The sequence below is a fragment of the Salvelinus namaycush genome, chromosome 3, assembly GCF_016432855.1.
Source record: "Salvelinus namaycush isolate Seneca chromosome 3, SaNama_1.0, whole genome shotgun sequence".
Taxonomy (NCBI): domain Eukaryota; kingdom Metazoa; phylum Chordata; class Actinopteri; order Salmoniformes; family Salmonidae; genus Salvelinus; species Salvelinus namaycush.
The window spans coordinates 55,090,421-55,114,126 of NC_052309.1; the positions used below are offsets into that span (position 1 = coordinate 55,090,421).

The 23,706-nt window shown below is 45.6% G+C and overlaps 1 protein-coding gene across 1 annotated transcript in view; it reads left to right on the forward strand.

Moving 5' to 3' along the window:
- The window catches only part of LOC120043921 (peripheral-type benzodiazepine receptor-associated protein 1), a 52,744-nt gene that overhangs the window by 18,199 nt on the left and 10,839 nt on the right, over positions 1-23,706 (forward strand). Inside the window, exons 6-17 of the mRNA XM_038988522.1 lie at positions 6,690-6,796; positions 7,016-7,125; positions 7,578-7,715; positions 7,827-8,495; positions 9,256-9,407; positions 9,873-10,550; positions 11,653-11,994; positions 13,978-14,133; positions 14,422-15,294; positions 17,125-17,265; positions 17,502-17,670; positions 21,654-21,701. Of these exons, the coding sequence (XP_038844450.1) occupies positions 6,690-6,796; positions 7,016-7,125; positions 7,578-7,715; positions 7,827-8,495; positions 9,256-9,407; positions 9,873-10,550; positions 11,653-11,994; positions 13,978-14,133; positions 14,422-15,294; positions 17,125-17,265; positions 17,502-17,670; positions 21,654-21,701 (3,583 nt within the window). The remainder of the gene's footprint in view (positions 1-6,689; positions 6,797-7,015; positions 7,126-7,577; positions 7,716-7,826; positions 8,496-9,255; positions 9,408-9,872; positions 10,551-11,652; positions 11,995-13,977; positions 14,134-14,421; positions 15,295-17,124; positions 17,266-17,501; positions 17,671-21,653; positions 21,702-23,706) is intronic.

Here is a 23,706-nt window from a genome sequence, read left to right on the forward strand (position 1 = left end):
GAATAACTCACCACAGGTTAATGAGAAGGGTGTGCTTGAAAGGATGCAACGTGCAATGTTGGGTTGTATTGGAGAGTCTCAGTCTTAAATCATTTTCCACACAGTCTGTGCCTGTATTTAGTTTTCTTGCTTTTGTGAAGACCGAGAATCCAATCTCACATAGGTACGTGATTGCAAAGGGCATCAGTGTTTTAACAGCGCAATTTTCCAAGACAGGATACTCTGAGCGCAGCCCAGTCCAGAAATCAGTCTACAACTTCCGGCGCCGACCGAGATGGCCGCCTCGCTTCGCGTTCCTAGGAAAATATGCAGTATTTTGTTTTTTTATGTGTTATTCCTTACATTGGTACCCCAGGTAATCTTAGGTTTCATTACATACAGTCGGGAGGAACTACTGAATATAAGAGCAACGTCAACTCACCATCGTTACAACCAGGAATATGACTTTCCCGAAGCGGATCCAGTGTTTTGCCTTCCACCCAATACAATGGATCTGATCCCAGCCGGCGACCCTAAGCAACGCCGTAAAAGGGGCAAACGAGGCGGTCTCCTGGTCAGGCTTCGGAGACGGGCACATCGCGCTCCACTCCCTAGCATACTACTCGCCAATGTCCAGTCTCTTGACAATAAGGTTGATGAAATCCGAGCAAGGGTAACATTTCAGAGAGACATCAGAGATTGTAACGTTCTCTGCTTCACGGAAACATGGCTCACTCAAGAGACGCTAACGGAGTCGGTGCAGCCAGCTGGTTTCTTCACGCATCGCGCCGACAGAAACAAACATCTTTCTGGTAAGAAGAGGGGCGGGGGTGTATGCCTTATGATTAACGAGACGTGGTGTGATCATAACGACATACAGGAACTCAAGTCATTCTGTTCACCTGATCTAGAATTCCTCACAATCAAATGTCGACCGCATTATCTACCATGGGAATTCTCTTCGATTATAATCACAGCCGTATATATTCCCCCCCAAGCAGACACATCGATGGCCCTGAACGAACTTTATCTGACTCTTTGTAAACTGGAAACCACACACCCTGAGGCTGCATTCATCGTAGCTGGGGATTTTAACAAGGCTAATCTGAAAACAAAACTCCCTAAATTCTATCAGCATATCGATTGTGCTACCAGGGCTGGTAAAACCTTGGATCATTGTTATACTAACTTCCGCGACGCATATAAGGCCCTCCCCCGCCCTCCTTTCGGAAAAGCTGACCACGACTCCATTTTGTTGCTTCCAGCCTACAAACAGAAACTAAAACAACAAGCTCCCTCGCTCAGGTCTGTTCAACGCTGGTCCGACCAATCTGATTCCATGCTTCAAGACTGCTTCGATCACGTGGATTGGGATATGTTCCGCATTGCGTCCAACAACAATATTGACGAATACGCTGATTCGGTGAGCGAGTTCATTAGAAAGTGCATTGACGATGTCGTACCCACAGTAACGATTAAAATATTCCCAAACCAGAAACCGTGGATTGATGGCAGCATTCGCGTGAAACTGAAAGCGCGAACCACTGCTTTTAACCAGGGCAAGGTGACCGGAAACATGACCGAATACAAACAGTAGCTATTCTCTCCGCAAGGCAATCAAACAAGCTAAGTCCCAGTATAGAGACAAAGTAGAGTCGCAATTCAACAGCTCAGACACAAGAGGTATGTGGCAGGGTCTACAGTCAATCACGGATTACAAAAAGAAAACCAGGCCCGTCGCGGACCAGGATGTCTTGCTCCCAGACAGGCTAAATAACTTTTTTGCTCGCTTTGAGGACAATACAGTGCCACTGACACGGCCCGCTACCAAAACCTGCGGGCTCTCCTTCACTGCAGCCGAGGTGAGTAAAACATTTAAACGTGTTAACCCTCGCAAGGCTGCAGGCCCAGACGGCATTCCCAGCCGCGTCCTCAGAGCATGTGCAGACCAGCTGGCTGGTGTGTTTAAGGACATATTCAATCAATCCTTATCCCAGTCTGCTGTTCCCACATGCTTCAAGAGGTCCACCATTGTTCCTGTTCCCAAGAAAGCTAAGGTAACTGAGCTAAACGACTACCGTCCCGTAGCACTCACTTCCGTCATCATGAAGTGCTTTGAGAGACTAGTCAAGGACCATATCACCTCCACCCTACCTGACACCCTAGACCCACTCCAATTTGCTTACCGACCCAATAGGTCCACAGACGACGCAATCGCAACCACACTGCACACTGCCCTAACCCATCTGGACAAGAGGATGCTGTTCATCGACTACAGCTCAGCATTTAACACCATAGTACCCTCCAAACTCGTCATCAAGCTCGAGACCCTGGGTCTCGACCCCGCCCTGTGCAACTGGGTCCTGGACTTCCTGACGGGCCGCCCCCAGGTGGTGAGGGTAGGTAACAACATCTCCACCCCGCTGATCCTCAACACCGGGGCCCCACAAGGGTGTGTTCTGAGCCCTCTCCTGTACTCCCTGTTCACCCACGACTGCGTGGCAATGCACGCCTCCAACTCAATCATCAAGTTTGCGGACGACACTACAGTGGTAGGCTTGATTACCAACAACGACGAGACGGCCTAGAGGGCGTCTCGTCGTAACCTCACACTCAACGTCAACAAAACAAAGGAGATGATTGTGGACTTCAGGAAACAGCAGAGGGAGCACCCCCCTATCCACATCGACGGGACAGTAGTGGAGAAGGTGGAAAGTTTTAAGTTCCTCGGTGTACACATCACGGACAAACTGAATTGGTCCACCCACACAGACAGCGTTGTGAAGAAGGCGCAGCAGCGCCTTCAACCTCAGGAGGCTAAAGAAATTCGGCTTGTCACCAAAAGCACTCACAAACTTCTACAGATGCACAATCGAGAGCATCCTGTCGGGCTGTATCACCGCCTGGTACGGCAACTGCTCCGCCCACAACCGTAAGGCTCTCCAGAGGGTAGTGAGGTCTGCACAACGCATCACCGGGGGCAAACTACCTGCCCTCCAGGACACCTACACCACCCGATGTCACAGGAAGGCCATAAAGATCATCGAGGACAACAACCACCCAAGCCACTGCCTGTTCACCCCGCTATCATCCAGAAGGTGAGGTCAGTACAGGTGCATCAAAGCAGGGACCGAGAGACTGAAAAACAGCTTCTATATCAAGGCCATCAGACTGTTAAACAGCCACCACTAACATTTAGTGGCCGCTGCCAACATACTGACTCAACTCCAGCCACTTTAATAATGGGAACTGATGGAAATTATGTAAAAATGTACCACTAGCCACTTTAAACAATGCCACTTAATATAATGTTTACATACCCTACATTACTCATCTCATATGTATATGTATATACTGTACTCTATATCATCTGCTGCATCTTGCCATCTTTATGTAATACATGTATCACTAGCCACTTTAAACTATGCCACTTTATGTTTACATACCCTACATTACTCATCTCATATGTATATACTGTACTCTATACCATCTACTGCATCTTGCCTATGCCGTTCTGTACCATCACTCTTTCATATATCTTTATGTACATATTCTTTATCCCTTTACACTTGTGTGTATAAGGTAGTAGTTGTGGAATTGTTAGGTTAGATTACTTGTTGGTTATTACTGCATTGTCGGAACTAGAAGCACAAGCATTTCGCTACACTCGCATTAACATCTGCTAACCATGTGTATGTGACAAATAAAATTTGATTTGATTTGATTTGAAATCTGGCAGGTGGCTTCTGATTAAATTACATTTTCACAGAACCGTTAATTGCAATTTTGACGAGGCTCTCTTGTTCAGATATTGGTAAGTGGACTAGAGGCAGGGCATGAAAGGGATAACAAATCCAGTTGTTTGTGTCATTCGTTTCGGGAAAGTACATGCGTAATTGCGCAACCAACTCACTCCGGTGCTTCGCTATATCACATTTGACATTGTCCCGTAAACTTGTGTTAATTTGCACACAAAAAATCATACAATGATGGAAATACCTGTGTGTTGTCCTTGTTAATGCAAACAGAGAAGAGATCCAATTTAATCATAGCCTCAATTTTGTCCTGCACATTAAATAATGTTGCGTAGAGTCCCTATAATCCTAGATTCAGATCATTCTGTCGAGAAAAAACATCACCAAGATAGGCCAGTCATGTGAGAAACTCGTCATCGTGCAAGCGGTCAGACAAGTGAAAATTATGGCCAGTAAAAATAACTTTAAGCTTGTCTCCCAATTTAAAAAAATATATAAATCTGTGTCAATACTTTGCCCCTTGATAACCAGCGCACTTCTGTATGTTGTAAAAGAGTTACATGGTCGCTGCCCATAGTGCAGAAAATACACAAGATTTCAGGGGCCTTGCTATAACAAAGAAGAGGATGTCTTCCTTAATTGACCGCCCCCCCATAAACGTAACGGACATATACCAGGAGCTGTGCCAGGCCCGCCACGTCTGTTGACTCATCCAGCTGTAACGCATATAATTCACTAGCTTGTATGCGAAGCAGTAATTGTTTCAAAACATCTCCTGCCATGTCACTGATGCGTCGTGAACCAGTATTGTTTGATGAAGGCATTAGTTTCTTTGGCCTTTTCCCCCAGCGTTGTCCCAGCTATATTCACGGCAGCAGGAAGAATTAAGTCCTCCACAATAGTATGGGGCTTGCCTGTCCTAGCCACTCGGTAGCTCACCATATAAGATGCTTCTTATTAATGGTATCTGTTACTCAAAAGTCGTCTTAATTCTCGCTCAAAAAACTGGCTTATTTTTAAGATGGCATGTTTTGTTTCTAAATGTCTGCGCAAGAGTGAAGGTTTCATTGAGTTGTGAGATGGTACTTTTGCACATATAACACACTGTGGCTGAGGAAAGGCACTACTCCCAATATATGTGAACCCCAAATCAATGTAGTTCTCATTATATTTGCGCCTCTTCGATGGTCCAACGTCCCTGTCTGTTGTTCGGTGCTTCCCCGGGTAAGGGGGCAGTAGCTCTTCGGGCTGCATCAGATTCACAACTGTCAGTGTTCATGCTAGCTGGGCTAACAACAATTGTAGAATTACTGATGCTAACATTGAATGTGCTCGTGGAAGCAGAACAACTTGTGTCGTCGACAGGTGCAGGTGTAGTACTGCTGGTAGTAGCAGTACTACCAGTAGAGCTGGTATGTGTATCTATGGTTGCGGCCTTACTTTTTTTTGCCATTTATCCATTTTCGAGCAAACGGAATGAGCAGGTAAAACGGATTTCAGTTTCACTGCATTAAAATCACCGGCCACGAAAAGTGCCGCCTCTGGGTGTGCATTTTCTTCTTTGCTTATGGCCTTCTACAGCTCGTTGAGTGTGGTCTTAGTGCCAGCATCGGTTTATGGTGGTAAATAGACAGCTACGAAATATATAGATGAAAACTCTCTTGGTAAATAGTATGGTCTGCAGCTTATTATGAGGTATTCTAACTCCGGCGAGCAAAAACTTGAGACTTCCTTATCATTAGAGATTGCGCACCGGCTGCTGTTAACAAAGATGCACACCCCTCCCCCCTTCATTTTACCCGATTATAGTCATGTTCTGGACAAAAACTGTCCCATGGCTGAATCTAGTTGCCTACCCGTTGCCTACAGTATTAGCCAGAGGTAAACATAGGCAGTCAGATCATTAAGCTGATGCTGTGTGGTATTAAAGGGAGCATTTTCAGAGAAGAGAACATTCTGTATAAGCAGCTTGTTAGTGGCCAGTGTCCCAATCCACTGTGAATTGTGCCCATTGCTCACATTATACATAAATCTCATTGCACAATCTCTGAGGGAGTAAGTCAATGGCAGAAAAACATATCCTGCGTGTGGTCCTGGCCTTCTACTATTCAGGAGGCATTGATCCAGCCAGGTGTTGGGAAGATGTTGACCTGCTGGCAGCTCAAGGTTCCAGTAGAAATTATATATAACACTAAGGAAGCACTTTTATCCAAAGCCACTTACTGTTATGCTGGTGAATGAGGACCCAAAAGCGACTTAATAGAAACCGAGTCTTTATTCCAGTCTTTAACAAACAATGATACTCCTGGATATTATCCTAGGTAAATCCAAAACAGGAAACTGAAATCCTCTCGTCAGTAGAGAGGAACGACTGGAGACGCGACCACAGACTGCAGGTCGCTTCAGGAAGGCACAGGCCGTAGCTGACATAGACACCTGCTCACACGCAGCATCTGAAGAAGGCAAAAACACGACAGGGCGGAACAAGGACACAGAACAGCAAACATCAAACAAGAATCCGACAAGGACAGAAGCGGAAAACAGAGGGAGAAATAGGGACTCTAATCAGAGGGCAAAATAGGGGACAGGTGTGAAAGAGTAAATGAGGTAGTTAGGAGAATGAGAAACAGCTGGGAGCAGGAACGGAACGATAGAGAGAGAGAGCGAGAGAGGGAGAGAGGGAGGGGGAGAGAGAGGGATAGAAAGAGGGAAAGAACCTAATAAGACCAGCAGAGGGAAGCACAGGGACAAGACATGATGATCAAAGACAAAACATGACACTTACATTCCAGTGAGTATATGTTTTTTGTATGAATATGTGAAACTGTAGGAATTGAACCTGGCTAGGAATGGACATTGCTAGGAATTGACATTGCTCGCACCAAGCTCTTACCAACTGAGCCACCCAGTATAACAGGTTTCCAGTGGCCTCATTGTTGACTGTCATGTTCTAAGGTTGACACAGCCAGTGAAGTGGAGGAGTTGGACATTGATGTGTCCCCAGCACCTTACACCACTCTCAGAGGAGCCGCCAAGCTACAGGTCTTCATCGGCAGATACAGGTAAGGACTGGCAGACACAGATTTGGCCAAAGCAACAGTATGCCTTCACTATAGTGGCGGTATTTATTAGATTGAATTGGAGACCAGTTATGATAATTTTGTCTCTCACTAAGAATGTTATCGTTTTTGTCTATCTCAGCATTCAACTGTAACAATGCGATGAGAAGGGTAATGTTTATAATACATTAGTGTTGATAATGTGACTTTATTTTTCCCCAGCTATAACCCCTATGATGGTCCAAATGATAACCCAGAGGTGGAGCTGCCACTCACCGCTGGGGAGTACATCTATGTTTATGGCGGTATGGATGACGACGGCTTCTATGAAGGTGAGCCTTCTCCAAAACCTCAAAGGGGCAATCAGCAGTTGCTACATCCAAAACATTTATTCTTAAAGAAAATAACGTATAAATGCCTCATGAGCTAAGTTCAACTGTTGTACTCCATCAAAACCCAAAATGTAAGGTTGTTTTACTCCAAAGTAAATGTAAACAAATATTATATAGCCTCAAAACATGGTTAAAACTATAATTTTGATATCATGGATGGTCAGTCCTTGCATCTGTAGCTCTGAATTTGAAATTGAGTGGTTACATTTCTCCAAACCCATCCCTCTGTTATTTTTTCTACTGTTCATTGGCACTTTAATTTCATAACAGTTTTATAAAGTTAGATTTTTTTACACTGAAAGTTCCCATTTTAACACTGACATTTTAACACGGTCCAGGTTTTTAGTGTCGACATACCAAACACAAGTCTGTCTCTCTGTGTCCCCCTGCAGGTGAGCTGATGGACGGGCGGAGAGGGCTGGTCCCCTCCAACTTTGTGGAGCGCGTCTCAGATGATGACATGATGAGCGCCCATGTTCCAGAGGGCACGGACATATCCCACAACTCCTTGCTGGACAGCAGCCTGCACAGTGCCAGCCACCAACACCACCTCCGCCTGGGGGGCCCAGGTACCTCTGAGAAGATCGACCCTACGTTTGCAGCCTCCAACCCAGGTCCCCTATCCGTCTCTTTCCCCTCAGGGGAGCAGGTCCCGGCCCCCTCGGACCCCTCCTTCCGACCCCTCCTCTCCCCAGCCCCCCTCACCAACGGCCTGGACCTAGACCTGGAGGTGGGGGTGGACACTGTGCCTTACCCGCGCAAGCTCACCCTCATCAAGCAGCTGGCCAAGAGCATCATCATTGGCTGGGATGGGCCGCTGGTGCCAGCGGGCTGGGGCAATGTGTGGAGCTACAATGTGTACGTGGACCAGGAGCTGAGGCTCAACGTGCCCTTCGGCTCTCAGACTAAAGCTGTCCTAGAGAGACTAGACGTCAATCTCAAGGCCTATCGAGTGTCTGTGCAGAGCCTGACTGAGCGCGGCAGCTCGGACCAGCTCCGTTGCTCCATGCTGGTGGGCAGGGACGTATGTGTGGCGCCCACCCAGCTCAGAGTCGACCGTGTCACCGCCACCTCGGCCAGCCTGTCGTGGCTGCCCAGCAACAGTAACTATGTGCACATTGTGTCCTTGAACGAGGAGGAGATGGAGCTGGTGAAGGCTGGCAGCTACTCGCTGTGCCTCAGTAACCTTTCCCCCAGCCTGCACTACACGGTCAAGGTGGAGGCTCGGCCACACCAAACCCCCTGGGAGCTTCCCCAGGAGAGGCGGGAACACAAGACCGCCACCACTACCTTTACCATGCTGGCCGCAGGTAAGTGAGCAAACAGGGTAGAGAGATACTGGAGATCAAAGAGTGCTGAAGAACTGCTGGTTTAATTTTTTACATGAAAATATATTCCACTCACCTGGTGTTCCCAGGTCTTTAAAACAGGCCCTGATTAGAGAGGACAAATGAAATCAGGGCCTGTTTAAGACCTAAGATGTGCTTGTCTTCTAAGATGTATTACTGTTAGTGGAATTAAATAATTCCTCTAATGTACTCATTAATTAAATTCAATCTGTCTATTTATAAGAATTTGTAAGATACTTATTAACATAAAATAGACAGGATACAGTCTTATCAAAATTAGATAATAATAGTGTTTATTCTCGGAGCACGCTCCCATTTGATCATAAACACAGATTTATATACAATATATGACGTCATAGGTTACAGAATAGTCTCATTGTCCTGACAAATAGAAAACAGGTTCAAAAGTTCATTCCAACTTCACAGGGCACTCACATGACACATATATAATCATTTATCCTGAAGGCTCACTATAATTTATTACCACTTTAGCAGACAACTCAAGATAATGGAAGACCTAAAAAGTTTATCTAAACACCTCAGGGCTAAGTTGGGTCAGTTCAACCATAGTTTAATGACCCTTTCTGCTTATTTTATGACCCACAACACAAATCTCTTTTCACCAGGCATGCAGAGTTCAATTTGTTATAGTTTTATCTAAAGCTAGAATTTGTTTTAACTATTTATTAACAAAATTCCTAACAATTACCTCCTCTCCCAGGTCCCCCTGATGCTCCTCTGGATGTGCAGCTGGAGCAGGGGCCCTCCCCGGGAATCGCCCTTATCAGCTGGCTGCCTGTCACCATCGATGCTGCTGGGACCTCCAACGGAGTCCGCGTCACCGGATACACCATCTACGCTGACAAGAAAAAGGCAATATAACTGTAGTGTTGTGTTTCTGGACCTGAATGCACTGGAAACAGAGGAGAGTGTTTAAGGTTTTGGATGTAATGGGGATGAAATTATGCTGAGAGGGAAATGCTTTTGAAATGAGTTTGAATCGGTGTGTCTGTCAAGCCAGTGTTTTCAGAGAGGTTCTGTGCTCTAAAGAGCCACTGAGTCTGTTGCTCTCTTCCTCAAGACGCTGGTTTGTGTTTAAATGTGCCATGGTAGTTGCAGTGCTTCAGCTTGGGCTGTGAACAGTATCTGTGATGATGCCCTGTCCTATGCCGCTAATTTTTATATCCTTTTAAGTCAGAAGTGTTTTACATCTCTGTGTGAGGATAGTGTGTGTGAGGATAGTGTGTGTGAGGAGTGTTTTGCTGTGAGGATATTTTGTGTAGAGAGTATGTGTCTGTGCAGCTGACACTACCCATCTCCTATTTTGCCGTACCCTAGGTGTTGGAGGTGTCATCCCCTACGGCAGGCAGTGCCCTAATGGGCCCGTCTCAAATCCAGTCCCTTATGACGGCCCACCAACTCACCGTGCGCACCATGTCCGCCCACGGGGAGTCCACCGACTCTGTGCCAGTCAACGTGCCCGCCAAGCTAGCCGCCATCATGACGGACCAGGCCTCGGCTACCTCCGCCCCATGCTCCTCGTCACCCCCCGTTCACCAGTCACCACCCTACCAGTCACCCCCTGTCCACCAGTCACCCCCCTTCCTGTCTTCATCACCACCCATACAGCCCCAATCCCCGTCCTATGGGAACTCAGCTGCCAAAGTCTCCACGCTACCCTACGCCACGGCCTCACCGCCGCTAGACGCACACGCCATGGTCCCTAACGGGGGGCTGCCCTCTGCCAACTCTCCCCCAGTCCACACCCTCCACACAGAGGCCTCCTCCCCGCTCCCTGCCTCGTACGCAGAGGCCTGGGCCAACCCCTTAGCAAAGTCTCCTGCTCCCCCTCGGGATGCCTTGGCAGTGCATGAGGCCACCATGTCACCTCCAGTAGCACCAAACTATCAGGCCAAGTTGCCATCAGTACCATCAGCCTATGAGGCTATGATGTCACCACCAATACAACCAGCCTGTCAGGCCATGCTACCACCAGCCTCTCACATCAACACAACGGTACTTACAATAATGCAACAACACCTCCTCTAAAACTGTCATCTAGAACTCTAGAACTCACCTCATGGCTCCAGACTTACTTTTTCCTGTGGTGGCACTGGTGACACTAACAGTTTGTGGCACCAGCCCATTATTCGGTCGCACAAAACTTTGTTGCGGCATCACACAATAGTAAAAAAATTGCAGTCATTTTATGAAGTAATTCGCAGTGCTACTGAGACGGTATGATTCATGAAACATGTTCAAGCAGGGATTCATGATCAAGATATTTTTATGTGTAACCTAAACCAGTGATTGTCATGAATTTTGGGTTGATAATTACTCTATTGTTGCTATATTTTACTCTCAATATAAGGCTCCAGAATTGCACATTTATTCTGTTCAATAGAGATTCATTTGCTTAGCAAAATTTTGTGTGTATAAATTAAATATCACATAAGGTAATTCATTTGGGGCTAATTCACCATCTGAGGAAGTGGAAACTCAAAATGCATTAGGTAGATCGCTAAATATAATATGTTGCTAGTTAGCCGTGTAATTGATGAATGTAACAGTAAATGTAATGTCCTAAAAACTTTGCAGCATACCCATTTATGTCTATGGCCTGTGCAGTCTCCGCACACGGTCAATGTTGAGAGTAATACCTGCAGAGAGCTGAGACCCTCCTCTCACCAACAGGCACAACTGCTTTCAAAACGTTTATTTTGGCGCAATTGCATTTTTTTAATGTTGCAATCATTTTTCTTTCCCACTAGCCTACTCAGCGCGAAAGGAGAAACAGACACAGGGACAGGGCAGACACTTTCATACAGGGATCAGGAAAATAATGCACTTTAGGCTACTGTTTTATCAAATCATGCTTTTAGCTGCCCCAAAATATGTTTTGAGTGACCAGCTTGAATTTGCAGTTCGCACCGATGCGACCAATCAAACATTTTACTCGCACAGCCTAAGAATCGCAAAATGCGACTAAATGGTCTCAGTCTGGAGCCTTGCAACTGCTCTAAAATATATAGTACTAGAGGTATGTTATTATCTAGTTTACATTATTATAACTATTTTAACTAAGTGTATGTTGTATGTACGCCTGTCTGTTCTCCAGGTCAATGCAGCCTTGCCCCCCAACCAGAGTCCAGTCCCAGGCCTAGTCCCAGCAGCAGCCATGGAGCAGAGCAGAGCAGTCACAGAAATCCCCGGAGCTCCCCGTCCCGTCATGTCCATCACAGACTTTCTCCCCATGGAAGACGACTCCCGTGCAAACCTTTCAACCCCTGAGCCCTGCCCCACCCCAACCCAGGACAGACACTCTCTCCTGCCCCCCAAAGCCCCCTCTCCCCTGGAGTCAGAACCAGACTACTCTATGGAGAGGTCGACCACACGCCTGGTGTCCATGGAGGAGTTCCTCAGGCAGGAGAAGGACCCAGGCTTCAGCAGGCAGCCACAGGTTGGTTGGTTGGTTAGTTAGTTATTTAGGACTGACTGTGCTTTTTTGGAATGTGACACATTAAATATCATTGCCAGTTTTCTGGGCAGATGCAATATGCACGGCAACTCTGATGTGTTCTTTATTGTTCCAATGTTCCCCTCACATTGGCTAGAACTCTGTGCTTTAATCCTCTGATGATGTTCATTGCAGAAAGAAACTTTCTCACCCAGCCTCACCCCTTGACTAGATGAACCAGTAACTCATCTAGGTCTAGGAAAGGCTGTGGGATCATTACCTCGTATTTATCAACATGGTGCTTTAGACTAGGGGTCGTGACTCCATATGGGGTCACCTGATATGAAATGGGGTCAATGGATAATGAATTTATTTTTCAAAATACGTCGTTTTTTATATATATTATAATATCGTATTTGTATCTCAAAATCATTGTAAAGTGGTTACCCTTAAAAATCTAAATGAAAATTATTCAAATGTAAAAGATCAAATTCAACCAGAGAGCACCTTAGCTCATGGGAAAAGGCCGCACTTGACAATTGCGCTTGAATCGTTCCATTGTGAATGGATAGGCCTGCTATGCTATGAAACCACACAATATTGCAGAGACTTTGATATTACCGGAAAATAAAGTGTGAGAAGGTCGAGGCACAGAAACTCACATTTAATACCTTTGTCAGATAGGAAAGAATTCTTATTGGAGAGAGTTTTTCAAAAGCGGACCATGCCCCCTTCCCTCGGCTGTGCATGTTTCTAACAGAAAACAGCATCAGTAAGCGTCCCACATGAGTGGTGACTGTGCACCTCCAATGCTTGGAAGAGCACTTTGGGACCTGCTTCCCAATCAGTTTGACTGTGATCCTGGCTCAGTCGACATGCCGGTAAGTGAAGTCAAACAGCTGATCGAGCTGTCATGGGACCGAATGCTGCAGACAATGCAGCAAAAGTACAGGTCACTACGGAGGAGTTTTGCTTCCTGACTCAAAGGGAATCCACTTCCGTCTCCCTCTGAGCATTAAAACGCATGGTACCCTTCATCAGCTTATATCTGTGTGAAGCTGGATTCAGTGCTCTCGTCTGCATATATAAAAAATATAAAAAATATATCCAGGTTGGATGTGACCGCAGAGATGAGGTGCGTACTGTCGACCACGCCCCCTGACTTTGAGAAGCTCTGACTCAACATGCATCAAGCACACCCATCTCATTAGTGGTGGTGAGATAAGAGAGATTATGTTAGACTAATTTGCAATTGACTGTCATAGTGTAACGGCAGCCTTCCCTCTCTTCACTATAAGAGAGGGTGAAACAGGGATCGGACCAACACGCAGCGTAGCCAGTGCTCAACATGTTTAATTCAACAAAAACAGTGAACACTTACAACGAACAAAATAACAAAATGTGGCAAACCGAAACAGTCCTATCTGGTGCAGAATACAAACACAGAGACAGGAAACAACCACCCACAATCCCCAACACAAAACAAGCCACCTATATATGATTCTCAATCAGGGACAACGATTGACAGCTGTCTCTGATTGAGAACCATATTAGGCTGAACACAGAAACAGACGAACTAGACACACAACATAGAATTCCCACCCAGCTCACGTCCTGACCAACACTAAACAAGCAAAACACATAAGAACTCTGGTCAGGACGTTACACATAGCCACAAATAAAAAAGTAAACATTGGATGTTTAATTACATAATTTATTTCAAATGGTTGGGGTCGTGCAAACTTTCAGATATCAAAATGGAGTTGTGGGCCAAAAAAGTTTGGGAACCCCTGGACTAGAGAGCATTGAGGATAGAGGCATTATACCAAGACATACCAATGTTCATAGTAACATTTCCTACTATGAAAATGAGCATTTGGAGGATTTACCTAGTCAATTTACGTTTCACTTGTATTGACATGATTGGTTAATCCACATGCTCTAAGCCTGTCCTGTTGTACTGTGTGGTTGTGCTCTGTGTGTCAGGGTTATGCTGTTGGCCTGGTGGAGCCTCCGTACGGTGCAACAGAGAACAGTAGGGGCTCGGACCTGTCTGATATCCTGGAGGAAGAGGAGGAGGACATGTACTCAGACCCCCGTGGACCCACCCTGGCCCGAGGGTACACCACAGGAGCCGACAGGGTAAACATTCACTACAAACACTTGATTTTACTGATCTTGCTGAGGAGGACAGCCTCTGTTTTTGTTACGTTTGCTTTACTTTCCCTCTTTCATTCTTGAATTCACTCACTGTTTTGATTCTTTTTTTTTTTTTTTGTATGTCACACTTCACCCCTACCTTATGCCACCGTGCCCTGCCCAACCTGCTCACATCCGCCTCCTTCCTGACCTCCTATCTCCATCTCCTACATCCAACCTCTTACCTTCAACCTGTTACACCCTCTCCTCTGTGACCCATGACCCCTGTAGCCAGACCAGTGGGAGGTGCCGGACAGTGACGAAGAGATTCTGGAGAGTATCCTGAAGCTTCCTCCACAGGCCCAGGCTCAGGCCTACCACTACCATCACGGTCATCATCACCTCAACAAGCACCTGTTCAGCATCCCAGAGGTCACTGATGAAGAGGACAACAGCGTGGACGAGGACTATAATCACCGGCGCCACCGAAGACAGTCCCAAGCCAGGCCCAGCCGCACACACCTCCACCCCGATGACCCCCACTACCACAGAACCCAAGACCAACCCCAGCCCCACCACCACCACCACCACAGCAGCAGAGCTGAAGCCAAAGAGCCTTTACCCAGACATAGTGGTGGTGCTGTTGTCAGGGCTCGGCCCCAGCACAGGGTCCACTACGCAGACACAGTAAACAGCATCAGCTACCCTGAGGAGGGGGAGCTGGTCCTCGGGCCCAGTAAGGAGATGTGGGTGCGTCAGGCCCCCCAGAATGCCCACCACGGTGGGGGAAGGAACGGAGTGGGGACGGTTGCCCTGGTAGGCGGGCTAGGGGACAGGCTCAGAAGAGAAGCCTTGCTACGGAGTCAGATGGCGGTCGCTGCGTTAACGTCCCAGGCCACCGGCCACGCACCATGCTCCTACCTAGTCAGCAAGACCGTTCGGACGGTCAAGTCCCCTGTGGGCTCGGTAGCAGAGATCGACATTGAGTATGGGACTGACGAGGAGGATACATTGACCTATGACCGCGGGGAACGAGGGGAGGTGGTGGTGGAGCAGATGAGTTCTGAGTGGTGGGTGGAGGGGTCACAGCCTGACCCCCTCACTCTGGCCCTGCGCCGGGGAAAACCTGCCCTCCAGGCCATTGCAGCTGCTGCAGCAGAATGGGTGTGTTCTCACTCGTTGTACCCCGTGGTTGTATTTAAATTCCCTCTTCTCTACCGGCGTCTGTGTAGTTGGCTTGTCATGCGTCGCATGTCCTCTTTATCTGAGATCCTAGCGTCTGTTTGTCTGTCTGTCTGACGGCACCGTTGCTTCTCCAGACTCATTCAACCTGCACAAGGCCTGAAAGACCACCTGATCCTTATTGCATACTACTCATGTCTCTAACCATGCAGTCCCTTACTGTACAACCTGAATGCAAGTTATTGTCTTATGTGCTGCTGTCTTTCTCTCTGACTCTGTGTGTGTGTGTGTGTGTGTGTGTGTGTGTGTGTGTGTGTGTGTGTGTGTGTGTGTGTGTGTGTGTGTGTGTGTGTGTGTGTGTGTGTGTGTGTGTGTGCGTGCGTGCGTGCGTGCGTGCGTGCGTGCGTGCGTGCGTGCGTGCGTGCGTGCGTGCGTGCGTGCGTGCGTGCGTTTATGTTGACCAGGAGCCTGGCAGAGACCCGTCGATGGAGGCTAATGCTGGGTGGAGTGGACAGGCTGAGCTCTCCCCTAAGCTGACCAGGGCAGAGGCCAGGCAGGAGCTCAATGGTCAGAATCTCATTCCTCATCCTTCTTCTCGCCACCCCCCATCCCCCCCCGCCCTTCTCACGCGCTCTCTCTCTTTATCTCTGTCTCTCTTGTTCTGCGATTTATCTCTCTCCCTCTCTGTCTGCCTGTCTCTGTCTCTCTGAGAAAGACACCAGGATGTCAGATTACGAGTTTGTGTGTGTGTGGGGGGGGGGGGGGGGGGGGGACTTTAACAGGGATAGGGTGATTGGGGAGAGCGAGAGATGGCCTGTAAGCTTAGAACCGGCTTCACTCCAAAATGGCTCGTCATGACATGAGATGGATGAGAGGAAGAGACAACCATGAAAATAGTACCCTAGATTAGCCCACAGTGAAACCAACCAAACTGGAGTCTCTCTCTCTCTCTCTCTCTCTCTCTCTCTCTCTCTCTCTCTCTCTCTCTCTTTCCTTCCCTCCTGTCTCTCGTTCTGCCTCTTTCACTCTCTTTCTCTCCCTCTTTCAATCTCACAGCTGTGTTCTCATGGAAAAGCTCACAGATATAGTTCTGCTATTCTCAGCGGCAGGTGGAAGAACAAGGAACGTGCAGATACATACATAGGACACACACACATGCACTCTGCACGTACGCCCCACGACACTAGAGAGGGAGGGAGGGATCAGCGAAGATGTTGTTCTCACATACAGTATCTCCAGATATCTATACAGACAGAGGATATGAATGTGGTCTATTTCTTCCTGTCAGCTCTGCTCTGCTTGCCTATAGTCTGACTGTTTCTACATACAGATAGGCTGATCCCTCCTAATGAGATCGAACCTTGTCTCATTGGTGCAGCTTAAGTCCTAGTTAACTACAGCAGTTCACATTCCCTACACTGCCCTATAGGCCTGCATATAGGTCTAGGTAATCAGTCATCTTGATCACTACATCACATAGACCAGTGATGGGCAACTCTAATGGGGGTGGGGGCCACAAGAAAAGTCTGAATTCATCATAAGGGGGCGCAGTGACTGGCAGGTCTGTGTACCCACATCCATATACACACACATGCAGTCAGAGCTGGCCCAAGCCTGTTGGGGGCCCGAAACAAAACACACACATTTTAACAGAGTGGAAGTGGGCTCTTCCGTGTGGATTTTGAGAACTGTGGGCGTGGGGGATGTGTGTGGGTGTGTGTGACCAGGCAAATCCAGGTGTATGCACCGCAATGCTTAGGCTAACTGTTGCTCCAAATAATGTCGGATCTGTTTGTGTGTTTGCATGAAGAGAGCATGGAGCCTGCACGGCCTATAGGAGACAACGAGTTGCGTATCTTTGTGGCGCTGTTCCCCTACGACCCGGTTAACATGTCCCCGAACCCTGATGCCGCTGAGGAGGAACTGCCCTTCAGAGAGGGACAGATCATCAAGGTATGGAACCCAACTGGTTAAAATGATAGTATTGCCTGCTGGAATAGTGATATCCCTAGCACCATGTTTTACACATTCTCTCATCTAATCTATCATTAATTATAGGCTGTTCAAGGCAAAACGTTTATCCATGTTATGCTTCTTCTATTAATAAGTTAAGACAGTAATGGCACAACCTAACAGCAGCCATCTTGTTTTCTCTCTTCACCTTCCCCATCCTCCATTTTCCTGTACAGATCTACGGAGATAAAGACTCGGACGGGTTCTACCACGGCGAATTGAACGGTCGTCATGGTTACGTACCGTGTAACATGGTGTCTGAGATTCAGGTGGAGGATGAGGAGACCAGAGAGACACTCCTGCAGCAGGGCTTCCTGTCTACCCACGCAAACATGGAGAAGATAGGTAGGCACAACTGTCAGTAACAGCACCAGTCAATCATCAAAGGGTTTTACATCTGTCAATCATATCAACAGCCAATCCCAGCAGGGTTCATCCCACAAGTGTCCAATTAAACAGGGCCCTTCTCTGATCCAAGTAACATACTGCCCATGCAATCAAACAATCAATCAAGTACATTTGAATTGTATTTTTCTTTCTGTTTGGTGTCAGCTCAATGGTTTGTATAGATGTTGTCAGCCTGTACACTTCACTTTAAAATATGCACCAACTGCGGTCTAACACTTTTCAGCAGGTGTGGGTAGGTTCTTTGTCGTTTTGTTTTAATGAAATCTCCATTGTCCATGTTGTGGAGTGGAAGTGAAAGAAAGTAAAAATGGCAATACAGAAGTACTGTAGCTATGACCATTAGGGTGAAGTGTCAGATGTTGTGAGTTTCATAACTGCCAACAGATGCTCCATTTTTATTTTTTACTCCTCTCTTACTAGTCTTGAAATCAACCAGCTGTGACTCAATCATATACTATACTTCAAACTTGAATAATTTGAAATGAAAGCAAAAGTCTGTGTTTCTTCACCACAATCTGTTGGGGGAAATCCTCACAACCGGTAAAATAGCAGCTGCGTCTTAGATAATGGAAAACATTCATTTGACCTATTAACTTTTTACTGTAATTGACCCATTTACTTTGTAAGAATTAACAAAACTGGCCAAATTGCACTATTTGATTAAATTCAAAATGAAAAAAAAATAATAATAATCTGAGGGGTATCCTACTGAGCAAGCAAGATCTACTCAGGGTTTTCTAAAGCTAACCAGCTTCAGGTAGCCTCACATTCCAGCTCAGGCTTCATCCATATACTACGACGGTGGATATTGCTCGTCCACCCGCCGCTAACTCTAGCAGGCTTGCAACTGCACGTGCACATCCCACGTGGTTAGTCGAATGGCGAACTCTTCATTGAGACAATTTGTGCCGAAATCAAAATGAAGCAAAAGTTATCTTGCAAATTCAGCAGGCTATGGTGTGAAATGGGCTTTTAGAAATGCCTTCTGCTCTTTGGTGTGCTTATCAATGCATGAGCACCTTGTTTCCCACTCCTATCGATAAAATCATTGTATTAGAGGTCGACCGATTATGATTTTTCAATGCCGATACCGATTATTGGAGGACCAATAAAAGCCGATACCAATTAATCGGACGATTTTTATATATATGTATGTATGTTTTTTTTTTAATAATTATTTATTTGTAATAATGACAGTTACAACAATACTGAATGAACACTTTCATTTTAGGAACAACTACTTCAAGGTCTCAGAGCGAGTGACGTCACCGATTGAAACGCTATTAGCGCGCACCCCGCTAACTAGCTAGCCATTTCACATCGGCTACACCAGCCTAATCTCGGGAGTTGATAGGCTTGAAGTCATAAACAGCTCAATGCTTGAAGCACAGCAAAGAACTGAGGCAAATGCAGGAAAGTGCTGTTTGAATGAATGCTTACAAGCCTGCTGCTGCCTACCACCGCTCAGTCAGACTGCTATATCAAATCATAGACTTAATTATAAAATAATAACACACATAAATACGAGCTTTAGGTCATTAATATGGTCAAATCCGGAAACTATAATTTCGAAAACAAAACGTTTATTCTTTCAGTGAAATACGGAACCGTTCCGTATTTTATCTAACGGGTGGCATCCCGAAGTCTAAATATTGCTGTTACATTGCACAACCTTCAATGTTATGTCATAATTATGTACAAGTCTGGCAAATTAATTACGGTCTTTGTTAGGAAGAAATGGTCTTCACACAGTTCGCAACGAGCCAGGCGGCCCAAACTGCTGCATATACCCTGACTCTGCTTGCACCGAACGCAAGAGAAGTGACACAATTTCCCTACTTAAAAGAAATTCATGTTAGCAGGCAATATGAACTAAATATGCAGGTTTAAAAATATATACTTGTGTATTGATTTTAAAGAAAGGCATTGATGTTTATGGTTAGATACACATTGGTGCAACGACAGTGCTTTTTGTCGTGAATGCGCTTGTTAAATCATCACCCGTTTGGCGAAGTAGGCTGTGATTCGATGAGAAATTAACAGGCACCGCATCGATTATATGCAATGCAGGACAAGCTAGATAAACTAGTAATATCATCAACCATGTGTAGTTAACTAGTGACAATGTTAAGATTGATTGATTGTTTTTTATAAGATAAGTTTAATGCTAGCTAGCAACTTACCTTGGCTCCTTGCTGCACTCGCGTAACAGGTAGTCAGCCTGCCACGCAGTCTCCTCGTGGAGTGCAATGTAATCGGTGTCCAAAAATGGCAATGACCGATTGTTATGAAAACTTGAAATCGACCTCTAAATTGTATCATAATAATTGTATTTGTCATACGAAAGTTTTACTGTGCGTGAAGTTTCAAATGTTTTCTGTCATTACTAAATTACTTGGTATTTTAACATTTTACAATTTTCTTAAACACAAAAAAACCATTTGATAAAAAAATCTTTCATCCGTCTTTCTCAAATGAAGGGGATGATAATGCAATCTTTGCGAGAGGGAGGGAATCTGATTTTATTGGTCCTCAACTCGCGGCTCAGATACTTCATTCAGGATAAGTAGAGTTATCCCTGAGTTAGCCTGCCCCGGAGCAGGTTAGTTCTGAAGGATTCGTTACCATAGAAATTTACCTGACTAAAAAGTGAGCCACATTCGTATGACTGGTTATCCCAAGTTGAACTCAGAGTTAACCAAAGTTACCTCAATATCTCTTCAAACCTGATTCGTAGGATACCCCTCTGTAGTTCAGCCTATTTGCTTTGTATGCTCTTGTAGTTTGTCTTCACTTAGACTTGATTGTGTCACTGACTGTTTTAGGATAATCATCCCAGCTTCAGCTTTTGCCAAGCCTAATTCTCTTTTATTTTTTCATCGACTCTGTGTCATGCAAATCACTTTAATTAGTGTAATAAGCTCTGGGGGCTCATTGCTTTGGACCCCCACAAACACAGGCGCACACACACACCCTCAGGAACCACACACGTCATTACCCACCCTGCCAACTAGATCAAGCTGACAAACAATGTGCTTCTATTTCCTGCTTATCGTTCCCCCACAATGATCTCTGTAGATGTTTTAACCCTTTCACTTCCACTTGGTCTCACCTGCTGTGTTCTGTTCGCTTTTTATTATTATTGGTTGGTTGGTTTTTAAAATGGCTTTTTACAGCCTTCAAACTCATTCTGTCTCTTGTCTGGTCTGCTTCTTCACGATTTGGTGTCTCTGTCTGTCTGTGTTTTTCTTTATGGTTTCAAATTTGGTTTCCCTTTTTAAAACTCCATAAAGGCACTCGCTCACATGCAAAGCTTCCGCGTCGGCCTGTCCCACCGCCGAAACCGAGACGATCCAAGAAAGGTGTGTCTCGCTGTCGCTGCTGACTGGCTTTCTCTCTCTCTTTTCTCCTTCCCTCTTGCCCACTCTTCCTTTGGTCTGCCTTTTTTTCTCTCTCTCTCTCTATCACACTCCTTCTTGCTCACTGACCAGAGGGGATTTGTGGATTCACAGTATTAAATATACAGAACGTTATAATGATCTGCTATAGACTGAGATGTAGTAGGTCGTTTTTTTTGTTGTTGAAAATTAGGCCTAACACTTTTATTAATGCACTTGCACTTATATGCATGGTTAAAGCATTTGGATATAGGAGTTGCCATAGTTTCAGTGCGGTCCCACTCTTCAGCATCCCCTCTGATCTCCTCCATCTATCTGTGCCTCTGTCTACTCCTGTGTGACTGTCTGATATCATATCTGGCCTCAGGCTGCTCTCTCTAGGGTTGGCTTTGGTTTCTACGTTTTGGTTTGGTTGTACTACTGAATGTGTCAGAGCCAATTAGGACCAGAGTGAAATGCTTTAACCTGCTTCTCTCTCCCCACCCTACCCTACCCCACTCACGTCCCAATCTACTCTTCCAGTTGAGTCTACTGCAATGTGGGAGGATAGCTTAGAATCCTCCAGTCAAGGTTTGTAATGTATCCATCATTGGCTCTCTCTCTCTGCCTCACAAGCATGAAGGGACGCCCGCTCTAGCATCGACTGGAAACCTGCATGTATTAGACAAGATACACATGACATCATCATTATGAGACCTCTCTAAACCTTTCTCTAGCCTCCACCTGATACATGAATGTGAGTCGATCCACGAAATGAGTACCTTTTGGGTAGTGTAACTTTGTGCAAAAAGCTTTTTACCAAATGTTTACATTCTGCCACCAAGAGCACATGTTCAATAAAAAACATGTTTTCCCATTACTATAGTAAGTGTCAAATAAAGTAATATAGTTGACCATCATCTTTCATCTTAAATCAGCCATAAATCGCCTTGCGTCAGGGGAAATAGAATATTGTTATGTGTAACAGGAATCACAAAAAAATGTAAGTTGTTATAACATGTCTAGCCTGTCTATCTATGGGTAACAGGGTTGATGTCTTATGCTTGACCAAAACACCAGGAAATGTCCAAAAGGAGAGAACCAGCTCACCTGCCTCTACACCAATAATGTGTATAAACCGTGGATTGCTGATGCTATGTAATGGCCAATGAGAAGCTTGAAGCCACTGGCCGCTATATTAGCACTCCCCAGAAGGAGTGGAATTCTACAGTATTTCAATAAAATGTTTGAGGACAAGGACAAAATTCTACGTACAATGAACAAAAATTAAAATGCAACATGTAAACTGTTGGTCCCATGTTTCATGAGCTGAAATAAAAGATCCCAGAAATTGCCCAAATTTGTTTACATCGCTATTAGTGAGCAATTCTCCTTTGCCAAAATAATCCATCCACCTGACTGGTGTGGCATATCAAGAGACTGATTAAACAGCATGATCATTACACAGGTGGACCTTGTGCTGGAGACAACAAAAGGCCACTCTAAAATGTGCCGTTTTGTCACACAACACAATGCCAGAATTGGCAATTGGTCTGTTGACTGCAGGATTGTCCACCAGAACTGTTGCCAGAGAATTGAATGTTAATTTCTCTACCATAAGCCACCTCCAACGTTGTTTTAAAGAATTTGACAGTACGTCCAACCGGCCTCACAACTGCAGACCACGTGTATGGCGTCGTGTGGGCGAGCGGTTTGCTGATGTCAACACTGAACAGAGTGCCCCATAGTGATGATGGGGTTATGGTATTGGCAGGCATAAGCTACGGACAACAAACACAATTGCCTTTTATCGATGGGAATTTAAATGCACAGTGATACCGTAATGAGATCCTAAGGCCCATTGTTGTGCCGCCATCACTTCGTATTTCAGCATGGTAATGCACGGCCCCATCCGTACACAATTCCTGAAAGCTGAAAATGTCCCAGTTTTCCCATGGCCTGCATACTCACTCTATAACCATGTGTTCCAGTTCCCGCCAATATCCAGCAATTTCAAACAGCCATTGAAGAGGTATGGGACAACATTCCACAGGCCACAATCAACAGCCTGATCAACTCTATGCGAAGGAGATGTCGCGCTGCATGAGGCAAATGGTGGTCACAGCAGATACTGACTGGTTTTCTGATCTACGCCCCTACCTTTTTTTAAGGTATCTGTGACCAACAGATGCATATCTGTATTCCTAGTCATGTGAAATCCATAGATTAGGGCCTAATGAATTTATTTCAATTGACTGATGTAAAATCTTAAGTGTTGCATCTTGTATTTATATTTTTGGTCAGTATATTTAAGTATTTATTTGTTGTTGTGGTGCAGTAACATTAGTAAAATATATTGAGGCACCGATATTACATTTTTGGCCTGTATCGATATCCGATATTTTCCTTGCCCCCCCAAAAAATGATAACCGATATTTAAGATTTTAGGGGCCTTAACTATTTAACTGTACTAGAATGCTTAACACACACACATGGACGCAGCGGTCTAAGGCACTGCATCTCAGTGTAAGAGGCGTCACTACAGTCCCTGGTTCGAATCCAGGCTCTATCACATCCGGCCGTGATTGGAAGTCCC